The sequence below is a fragment of the Egretta garzetta genome, unplaced genomic scaffold (assembly GCF_000687185.1).
Source record: "Egretta garzetta isolate BGI_Z169 unplaced genomic scaffold, ASM68718v1 scaffold177, whole genome shotgun sequence".
In the NCBI taxonomy this organism is placed as follows: domain Eukaryota; kingdom Metazoa; phylum Chordata; class Aves; order Pelecaniformes; family Ardeidae; genus Egretta; species Egretta garzetta.
Genome location: NW_009260338.1, coordinates 503,121 through 514,684, shown reverse-complemented (window position 1 = coordinate 514,684; position 11,564 = coordinate 503,121). Strand labels below are relative to the sequence as shown.

The 11,564-nt window shown below is 39.7% G+C and overlaps 1 protein-coding gene across 1 annotated transcript in view; it reads right to left on the bottom strand.

Annotated features, from left to right (window-relative positions):
- The window catches only part of SIPA1L1 (signal induced proliferation associated 1 like 1), a 77,038-nt gene that overhangs the window by 4,981 nt on the left and 60,493 nt on the right, over window positions 1-11,564 (bottom strand). The window contains exons 14-16 of the mRNA XM_009642611.2: window positions 7,197-7,436; window positions 5,944-6,109; window positions 2,345-2,588 (exon numbers count right to left, since the gene is read on the bottom strand). Of these exons, the coding sequence (XP_009640906.1) occupies window positions 2,345-2,588; window positions 5,944-6,109; window positions 7,197-7,436 (650 nt within the window). The remainder of the gene's footprint in view (window positions 1-2,344; window positions 2,589-5,943; window positions 6,110-7,196; window positions 7,437-11,564) is intronic.

Genomic DNA, 11,564 nt, shown 5'->3' with positions numbered 1-11,564 from the left:
AATTGTGAACCAATAATTATCTACTTTATTTCAGTTTACTGGCTGGACAATCAAAAACCATGTAACAACCTGCTTCCTCACGCCCTTTGCCAGGATGTAAAGAAAGTTTTGAAAAATTTGTAGATGGTATTAGAAGCACCAGAGATGTAGATGGGACTGGGCACCTGGGAGGAAGCTGCAGAGAAGAAGGGTATAGTGAAGAATCCATTTGGACCGGGACTGGGCACCTGGGAGGAAGCTGCAGAGAAGGGTATAGTGAAGAATCCATTTGGACTAGAGTGAACAGAAAGACAGCGTGGTGGGCAGAACACAAGCCCATTGGAAGACAAAACGCCAGTAGTTGTGTTGCTTATTTTTGCCTTGTTTTTTTCTTCCAATAGTGTAGTAACTACTAACTCCAGAAACCAAAATATCTTTCTAATAACCTTAGATAAATAATCTTGTTGCTTGGAAAACAATGCCCAGAAGAGCCACACTACATTCACTTCTTTGCTCAACAATCTTGAACTTTTTTTTTTGTCTCAGTGTGTGTTTACTTTTTACAAACTGAAGTTCAGCTCAATATTAACACTGAGGATTCTTGTATGATCTCTCCAAAAGAGGAGAATTATTTGGGAAGTTCTTAACATGAAAATATTCACAATTAGTGAAAAGACACACAGAATTAGAAGAAAAAAAAAAAATTGAAAAATTACCTGTTTTAAAAATGTGAGTTGGCTTGTTAATTAAGACAGATGAGTAAATAAGGGTATTTTTAGTTCATTTTTTCCCCTCTTCAAAACAAATGAAGGTGTTTGGTTGTTCTTTGTTATTAAGATCTTTGAATTAAAAGAATTCTGAATAGCTGGAAGCCAACAAATACCTGTGGTATTAAATATCCAGCTCTACTTAATCCTTCTATCAGCAAAGGCAATTGGCAAGGGGAGACAATTCCTGTGTCACTCAAATAGCTGCTTCTTTTATCAGGCAGGCCTACATTTTACAGAAAATGGGGAATCTTGTTTTGTTGACAAATGTAGAAAGCCTACTAGGAGGAGCTATTGGTTTGGTATGGAAGAGAACGTGACAGTGAAAGAAGGTTTTGTGGTTTTCTTTTTGGAAAAGAGAGACATTTAAACGAAATGCAATCAAGTGCTGCTTTCTACTTCTACTCAGACGGCATCATCTATCTTCTGACCCCAAGCCCTCAGAAGTCAAATCCACCAGCCAGTTGCAAGTGCAACCAAGTCTGCAAAGTTATTTTCGTGCATATAAGAAGCAGAAGTGAAGAGAGCTCAGTTTCTTAACTCTTACGCAAGAAACATGTTATACAGAAACAACAGCTCATGAAAATGTCAGGTTCAACACTGAAAACTAATGCCTGGTGATCACAGACAGATGAAAAGAATTTAAAATAGATTTCTTCAGCAGCCTTCACTGTCAAATGTATCTTAAGTATCTAAATACAGACCGTGCTTAGGGCCCACTATAGTGAGTTGAATCTATTGATAGCCTTGCATTTTCCTCTTGAAACATATTAAACCATGAATAAATTAGAGCAGATATGTGCTTCTTCAGAAAACATTGCAGAATCCTACACTGTGAGATCTAGCTCTATTTCTGGAAAACACATTTAGTACACATTTAGTTACGAGGTACAGCGGGAACGTGTGAAAACTCCCTTTCTCACCAATGGAGACATTCACATGCAGCAACACACAACCTATCAGATAATCCTGCTGCGACTTTTCAGTAAACTAACGGGGGAAAGCTGAGTGCCTTCTTGACAGCAGTTCCCCAAGTAACTTTCTCTTGTTAGCTATTGATGTGTGACTAAAATTAAGTAACTCAAGTCCTGTAAAATGAATAGGGTAAGGCAGTGAATTTAAAAACAGTTGGTGCAATAAAAGCTGTGTCTGGTGTAGTTGTACATCCAAACGTCCCACAGTATTTATTTACTTCTATACCATTATTTTCCTAATAGTATTTTGTTCCCATAATCCCACACTGAAGGAACTGACATCTGAAGTTGTCATTGGCAGATAACCAGTCATACATTATTTGCCCACTGGTCCAAACCGGTCCAGATGACTCCTGGAAGAAATGGTGAAAACTTACAGCTGATAAAACAAATTTTTGTGCTCCCTCTGCAAGGTAACTGCATGACCACTCATGCAGTGTTATGCCCACTGAAGTGAGGAAAAAAGCCCAATTCCCATCCCATTTCACATTTTCAGACACATGACTTAACTCTCCTCATTTTAGCAAAATCAAGATGGAATTACTAATTGCTGTGACAAACATTTTCCCTGAACGTGATCACAAAGGATTCCTTTCAAAGTAGAAAAATGGGAAATACACTTACCATGCAGTGATTTCATTCCCAAAGTATATGATGGCCTCCGTAATGGCAGCGACTTTGGGAGAGAAGGGTATGTGCTGGTGAACAGGACGTCATTTGGCATGGCTTGGTCCAAGAGCGAGGCCCGCGAGTTGAAGAAGTGGTCCCTTTGACCACTGTAAATACTCTCATCTGACAAAGTCCTTTGCAAGGCACGCCTTGTGGTAGGAGTGCTGGGAAAGGGAGACTGACAGGACAGAGTGTGTGACTATACATTCATAAAAACAAATAAAAAGAAATGAGAAAAAAAAAATCAATAAAGACACTTTTGAAGTCTATGTTGAAACCATTTTTTAAAACTTCTTTTTTTTAAATAAGAAAGCAAAGTGTTAACATACTATTTTTTCAGAGTGGACAGGAAAAACATCTAAAGGTATCTGCTTTGAGGGAGATTATAACTAGATAACATATATAGGTCTTTTTTAGCCAATCTCACATTCTACCTTTTAAAAACCTTTCAAACATCTCCTGAAGTGGAAATCTCAGGCAGCCCTCACAGATTCTAGAGCTGATGTGTAGCAGAGATAAAGTTTGCAGAAACAGACTGAGTGCTGCATAAACCGAAGTTCTCCCTCGTGCCTGGGGGAGGCTGCCTTCCTGCAGGCAGAGCAGCAGCAAATGCCAACTAATTAGAAGTCTCATATTACTGAACAACTAGGGATGCCCACCTCCGTTTGATTCTTCACAAGGATTTGAATCAAAGTTAAATAAATAGTCCCGTGAGTAAGAGAATGTGTGTCTTACCCCCACCATCATCCATGCTCCACACAGGAGAAAGCAATGCTGTGGTTAGCCTGGAGTTACGTACTCTCCAGCCAGTGCCAGTGAGCTGCTACCAAAGAACCCATAACCATTCCCAGCAGCAGAGACAATGGTTTTCATGAAACCTGCAGTGATATAACTATCTCTAAAATGTCTTTACGGTTTGGCTGAAATTTGGTCCACAGGCTTTCATGGAGAAATGGCGAACAGAAAGGAAGACCTCACCACCCTCACTTGCTCTGTCAGCAAGTTTAAACAAAAAAGGAGATAATATGATTTCCGGAAAGAGTGGTTAAACATTATAAAGAGTTGCTCATTTGCACAGAAAAATAGCTCTCCCCCCTCAGAAAAGGGGAAAAAAACCCTGTTTAAACAGACGGTACTTTATTCCTGTGATCAAAATCCCACACTACAAGGTGGGAGAAGAGTGTGGAGGAGGGACTATTGGTACTGTACAGTGGATGACAATCTGACAGAATGTTCCCCCCGCCCCCCCCAAAACATTACAAATTTTAAAATTAAAAGAGTGCTACAGCTTTTGCTTTTATGGATTAAGGATCAGAAACAATTAAGATTACTTTCAAAAACTTGCTATCGTCAAAAGATGAGGAAGGCAAGAGAAGCCATGTCCTGTGGCAACTTCCTATTACATCAGCTTCTCCCTTCTGCATTGCCTGCCTCAAGACATGCCCATCACAGTGCGAACCTTGCATATACAGTTAATGCTACAGAAATCACAACTTCTGGTACACAGTTGTCACTGTGTTACACTGAGGATCAAGCTGCTTTTTTATTCTGAAAATTAAAAGCTCAATCAGCAGGTTCACACTACAATCCAATGAAATCTCCCAGCACTTGTCCTGAAGTGGTAGAGGAAAAGAAAAAGCTGCAGTGTTTCCTTGAGGGTCATAAGGGCCACTTAATGCTGAAGAATTAGGAGCTGGAACCACCAGTTAATATCAGAGCTTAAAGACTAAAAGGTTGCACAGACATGAGCACCTGATGGAGTCGAAACAGAGGCAATACCGGTAGGAATTGTCTTCTGGTAATAGAGCAGAGGGAAGAGAAAAAGAAGGGTGACCTGTCTGAGAAGATACAATGCATAAGGAGTAGGTAAGGAGATAAGAAAGGCTGGGAAGGTGATAAAAAGATGTATGAGACACAAAACCAGAGCCTAGAACAAGTTCTACTAACAAAAAAAGCCTTTGGCAGCCAACAGACAGAAAGGAGGAGGATTTTTGGTCTTTGTGCAGTTGAACTGATGAAGGGCGTGATCATTCTTCTTCTATTTTATAACTGCCAAAACATTTTTATGCCATAAGAGCAACTTTTTTTCGAAGATGAAATATAAATCATGCAGTGGGCAGAAATGACAGTTACTTTTCAAATGGAAAAGATTTAATTTATTGGTGTGATAGAATGCTAGTAACTTCCTGAAATTTATCAAAAGTGTAACCTGAGTTAACATACTTGCTACAGTAACCAGGAAATAAAGATCAGGGTAAGAACTGATTCACTAACCCCAAAGCAGAACAACAACAACAAGCTTGGGAACATACACACTTTGCATGGTCTTCAGGTCACTTCTTTCAACAGAACGGAATTTCTTGGAACAAGAACAATCCCCGTGGCTCAAATCAACCAACACGAGACACTCGCATCGCCCATGTCCCACTCCCCTCAGAACTACCACAAACCTAAGAAAAAGATATCTTGTCATCGGCAAGATTTTTTTTCCTCCAGCCTCAGAGGTAACACCTGAAATAATCTGTGTGGGGAACCTAGCACTTACAAGTTTTAATAAGCCACTCTGGGTTTTTACAAGCAAAGAAAGAAGTTGCAGCGCACTCTTCTGCATGGTTGCTGTGGAAACCGTTTAGGCTCTAGGTGATGAGCCTGAGCTGTTAAGCACTGATTGTACATGGAGACTGCAGAAATCAAGACATTCTCTTCAAAACGATGGATTTTTAAAATTAATATATGCACTTTTGTGTTATAGAAGTTTTGAAACACACCGGGAAACTTTTCTAACTATTTATTCTGTATAAATATTTGCTGAAATTTAGGGTGCATTCTTGGTCCTTGTGGCAGCAACAGGATTAGAGAAGCATAAAAGCATGCTTTCTGCAAGGAGTTTCAATACTGTCAACAAGTCACTGTCTAGTGGTGCAGTTGGAGAACAATTCAAACACACAGGACACCACGAGAGGATTTTCCATGAGCCAGCAGTCCTAAATGTTCTTTGCAATTTGGTATACTTGCCTCTCTAAATTTGCACACAAAACTGTAATAATGTTGCAGTGGCTGTAACAATGAAACTGTTCCCCAAAGGTGTTTCTCTAGTAGATAAATCTGTGACAGACGACTTCTTGTCCGTGATGAGAATTCAGGGAATGCCTTGCGTTTTATTTTCCTTTTATGGGTGAGAATAAGAAAAGATGCTATCTGAGAAACTCTTGAGTCCAATGCAAAGTCCAACGAAGTAAGCTCTGTATGAATGAATGCTTCAGCCTTGACTGCTTTGAAAGCACTCAGCATTTTCTGCACAGGAATCTTAAAGCTTCACAGCCTTCATCCTTTTCCAAATTGTGATGCATTTTCTGTATTAGCTGATATGCGTAGGCAGCAATGAACTCAATCATCAAATTCTTATAAAGTGCAACATTACACATTTCTATATTGTAACAACTCAACTATGACTTGGATTAGAAGAGGACCTGTGTGTTGCTCTTCAGGTATTCTCAGATTTCACTTAACTGTGACAAGAGACAGCCAGATGACATGCTCTCTCTTTAACATACCTTAAAATTCTTCTGAGATTCAGGTGTTGGGCTATCAAGATCTATCAATTTCTTCAGCTCTTCTTCAACGGTGGACTTGGATACTCGTTTCGGTGATGCTCGTAGATCTCTCGCTGAAGCACGCAGCCGAGGGTGAGCCATTTCATTGCCATCACTCTGGTGACGTCTTAAATGAAATGGAACAGACACATTCAGGTCTCAAAGCCCTGGGGCAGGAGGCATGAATGAAACAAGAATTATAGCACCCTCAAGATTTTCAGAGAAAAAAACCTAGGTAGGGGACATGGAGCAGGGAAGTTTTGCTAATACAGCAGACCCTCATCTTAATGAATACCTGCTGAAGCAATAAACTTGTTAAATCAACTAGCAATACATTCAAAGGTTATTGTAATACATTTTCCCAATAAGGGACTGAATCTATTAAAATAAAGTATATTCTGTACAAAATTAAAAAATATAAACGTCTTAAATGAGCCCTAAAGCAGCAAATCACTAAGTTTCTTTAATCTTTTAACTGGCTTTTTATAATGCGGTTTTTACAGAGTTTCACCATCTCCTTTTGGCAGCCAGTTCTCACCATCATCTAGGGATACCGTGCTTGACCCAATAAAAGTCAGGACGGGTTGAATAAATGACTCTGAATCACTTTCTGAAGTGAAAGCTTTCTGAATCACTTCCTTTCAAAGTCATGCTAGACTTAAAGGAACGATATTTTCACGAGCAAGTTGTTTCTCAATTTCTCTTCCAAAAGAGATGGCTGCATATTGTGAACTCCTAGAGATCTTGGCTTGCTTTACGCCAGTTAGACTGGATACTGGCAGCAATCTTAACAAGGCAACGTGGAGTACCACAGAGCTAATGCACAGCACGCATGGTCCTACTACGTGGACGAGAGGCTTAAGGAAGAACTCAGGCTCTGTGTTAAGAGGGTTTTAAATATTTGCTCAAATAGCATTTTTTGAGTCACCTTTAAGAAGTCCCAAGGAAATATAAGCTTTAATAGGACTGAAATGCATACAGCTCTCTCAAAATGATATAAAAAAAAATCTTTTACAACTTAGCAGTGAATTAGATTAGCCAACTATCAAATATTTAAGCCTAACTGCAGCACTTTAGATTAGAGATTAAGTTCTACAGAAGACTAAGCAGTCTATTAAATAGTCTTCGAGCTCTTCCATACAGTGAAGTGTCACAGATCTCAATGCTTCTTTACAATTAAAGTAAGTAACAAGAGAACCAAAAGGCAGTCTTACTTTCTTGAATCCATAAACCCCACTGAGTTTATTGTCCCTTCTGGCTTTTTCCATCCAATAAGATACTTGCTAGTAGCACCCTGGCGAGGGTAGAAAGTCCTAGGACCAGATGAGGTGGAAGAGGAGGAGGAGAAAGAAGGTGCGAGCTGGGGAGAAGTAGCAGAATGAAGCTCTTCTTTAGGTGAGCTTCTGGCACTGGTGAAAACAACTGGGCTGGCAGAGTGTCGTGAGCTCATGGTACTAGGAGAAAAACACAATAAAGACAAAATTTGCTTCAAACGTGTATATATGCACCTTGTTTAACTATCTTTAAAGCAGAACTCTGGGCACAAGATGTTACTCTTATCAACAGCGGGTAGAGCAGCAAAACCAGAGCCTTCCACCAACGTTTCATTAAAAACATCTCACACAGTAGTGAAAAATTTTGTAAGCAGCCTCTAAAGATGCAATATACCATCCTCCCTCTCCTCGTTCCCCTTCACAAATGGGCAATCTAGGGTTCACCATCATTAGGCAGCTTAAAAGGAATACAAGAGATTGTAGCTGAATTAGCAAAAAAGATCCCAATTCCAATTTCTTGCTGGAATTCCTGGCTGTGGAAGAAAACACACTTTGAAGGAACTTAAGCGACAGGAAACATCTCTTCAAGACCCCACAACAAACCAAAGAAGAAACCCATACATCTTCCAAAAAAAAGGGCTTCCTGGATTTTGCCTGAAAAGCAGTTACTGACGGCAAAAAAACTTCCTAAATTAAGAAGTTTGAGCAGGTCTCTAACATACATCACAATTTGCCTAGACAGGAAAAAGAGCTGGGATGACCAGCTGCAGGTTACTGTTGGAAGAAAGAGGGGGGCTTTAGATGGGAGCTACTCTTTAGTTATGCTCATATTCAAATCTGATGCAACTGACATCGTATCAGGAGCACTGGGGCTTAAGACAATATTTACTGTAACAACCTTAGAAGATCAGATATTTTTATGTACAATTACAGGAGAACTTTGTGCACAGCCTTAGTACTGAAATAGCATTATATATTTGGAGACCAGTTTTCTATCAGCTCTCTACACAACTTAGCCACATTTTCATCCCTGGATCCAACACTGCAAGTAAGGAATCTGAAACAGATGGCGCCACGGTAAAGAACAGTTTCTGACTGAGAAATAAAAATTAGCTGGAAGGCTGAATAAAGTATCTTGAATAATCTCTTCGTTCTTAGCTTAATAGAAAATTCATCACCACTCTTTTCATATCTTGATAAAACAATGCATTTTTACATCTCTCTTACTGAAACAGAAAAAAGAATTTAAGGTTAAATTTATGTTGCCACCTGGGAAAATAATCTCACCTAGATTTAGCCTTACAGAGTTCAGTTATCTAATCTATGCCACTTGTCTGGCTCCTGCTGTAGTCAAAGGAGCAATACCCTTAGGAGGCGATTCTCCTCATCTTAAATTAGGTGTCTCACACAGGCAGGGAGAATTAATGCTTGGGAGTTTCTCCTCTCTCTCCACCGACTACAGACAGAGTCTAAAAAATCACCTTCAACTATGTCTCATTTTCATAGGGCTCAAATTAAGCACCACGAGTCCCAGCAGCTAAGTGCTGTGGATTTAACAAGGCGCCTGAGTGGGCTGCTGTCTTCCCACCTCAAACACCGCTGGCTGCTGCAGCCCATGCTTCCATCTAATGTAGGTGGGGATGGCAGTGAAGTCCCTCACATCAGGGGCAAGATGCATCTCCCCAGATGTATGCAAATCAAATGACAATACTACAGATTTTGCTTCACAATTCTTTTTTTTCTTCCCTCCATCTCTACATTTGAAAGGCCTTTATAAAAGATGTCAGGTTGGGAAAACACAGGAAGAGATTTTCCTGTCCACCAAGCCCGTATATTTGGCACTGCACATAACAACCTTCGTATTTGTAACAGATATAAGTAAACATAATTTATAACAAGAAAACAGAGAAAAATAAGAGCTAGGGGGAGAGGCAGCAAATTTCTCTTCATTCCCCCTTCTCTCTTCTTTTTCAATACCAAAAGAAAACTCCTACACAAGCCGAGTAAACCAGCTCACCTGTGAGGCATCACCATAGCAAAATTAAAGCGCCAAGATCTGGGAAAGATGCACACCTTTAAAGAAAATGTATGGGGCCTTTTTTTCCTCCATTTTTACCCCCTTCTAAATACACTCAGTAAGTGGAGAAGTCTTTTGCTTCAGTGTAGATAAAAAGAAATTCTGAACACGTTTCAGAATTCTTTCATCCATCAGGCAGTTCTCAAGGAAGTGCTAGCTGTGAGAAAACATTTCTTGATAACAACCAGTAACAACTCCCAGATAGGCTGGTAGTGTTGATCCTCAATATTATGAGGCAAAGAGGGAAAAAAATTATGTTCAGTAAGCTCTACATAAAATTTATATATAAAATGCATATGTATATATAATAAAATCAAGGTAATATTTTATATATATAGTATATGCACATTGTGTATTTAAGTCTTATTACTTTAATATTTATTATAATATGTATCACATAACAGATGCCAAAAGCAGCTTGGCAAATAAGCAAGAAAATTAGCATACGGTTTAAAATACACCTTTGAGGTATATTGCAGAGTTTGAGCTGTGGTTTTACACGATAGTGTTTTGGGAGGATACTCTGCTTCAGGAACTATGTACAGAACTCTGGATGTGACTCAAGCTTTTCACCTGACAAGCACACACAAGCAGGTCAATGGGATGCTGACAGATAGAGACACACACTTCTCAGCTGAGAGCATATCTGGAGAGCAAAAGGCTTTGGATAAACTACAGAAAAACTAAACTGGAGCAAGAATTCTACAGTAGTGATGGGAAGTTATAGAGTATTCGACACCAAGACGCATGCAGAGGATTCCTCACACTGTAAGAGACACCTGGGCCAGCTGGATTATATCTGGAAGAAGTTCAGTCCTCATATTCTCAGGACACAGCAATAGCCATTCTTGGTCCCCAACCTTCCACCTCAATTATTGGGACATCAAGGATGAAATTAAGGAAAAATTCAAATACTACATAGCAATTTGCAAGAGTTGCAGACAAGCCATTCATAAAAGTATTCTACAATCATTAAATAATATTTTAAGTATCTTAAAATTATTAGAAGTAATGAAAAAGATACTTGATAAGAAATAGCCATGATTTTCCTGCTAGTATTGGTAAGAGGACCATTAGAAACCTTATAGTTTAGGTGGAAATGAAAGTTGGATTTTGCTTTTTTCCTAGGGAATTCATGCCATCAGCACATATGGCTTCATTTAATGACATTCAGCTATAATGATTCTGTATAATTACTGGCCTACATAATGCAACTCTCCTGGGATGCTATGAGAAATCTGCACAATCATCAGGAAGGACTTTGGGAATGGGGGTGGAGAAGAAAAATAAAACCCAGCCAGAAGCTCCGCTGTAAAAGTTAATCACTATAATTTACATTTTGCCACCAATTCTCAGGTACAAGTTCTTTTATGAACCATCAAATGATCTGAACACTAATTATCGCTCCTGTCTTCTACAGACACAAACACTCTAATTTGTGGTTATTTTCTTTTCTTTTGTCACTGAGTTCTTTTAGGGCCAAATTCCTTTTCTTCTTGCTCAGAAACCCGACTCTAAAGACATTACAGACATTCTGGCATCCATAGGCAAAAGGTAAAAAAGAGAGAGGCAACAAAGGGTAACAATTTAGAAACTGATAGATAAACACACCAATTAAGCTGTTCATTTCTCACGAAAAACAGCCTGTTGAGAATCATCCTTAAGTCTCCCCTCCCTCACCTCCCTGAAGCAGGCAGCTGTGGTTACATTTTGGAAGGTCCAAGCCGTGGTGCCTCTGCAGAAAGAGCTATGGGAGAGTTGGGAGCAAACAGCTGGACCGAGGGTCTTCTCAGGTCAGCACTGCTGTTCATTGTGCAACCACCAACTGAGGACACCACGAGAAACAAAATGGAAACTTTTTAGCCCAGCCTGTGCCTTTGCTTTATTGTGAGGCATCAAACACATGTTCTAGTCTTCAAAAATAAGAAATAATGAAGAAGGAATACAAATTAGAGTGTTCCTTCTCCACCAAAATAAACGATGTGGGTACAAGTATTGCAGTATCTCTCAAGTATCACAGAATCATAGAATGTTTTGGGTTGGAAGGGACCCCTAGAAGTCATCTAGTCCACCCCCCCTGCAGGGAGCAGGGACACCCTTAACCAGATCAGGTTGCTCAGAGCCCCGTCCAACCTGGCCTTGAATGTTTCCAGGGAGGAGGCCTCCACTACCTCCCTGGGCAACCCCTTCCAGTATTTCACCACCCTCATCGTAAAAAATTTCTTCCTTAT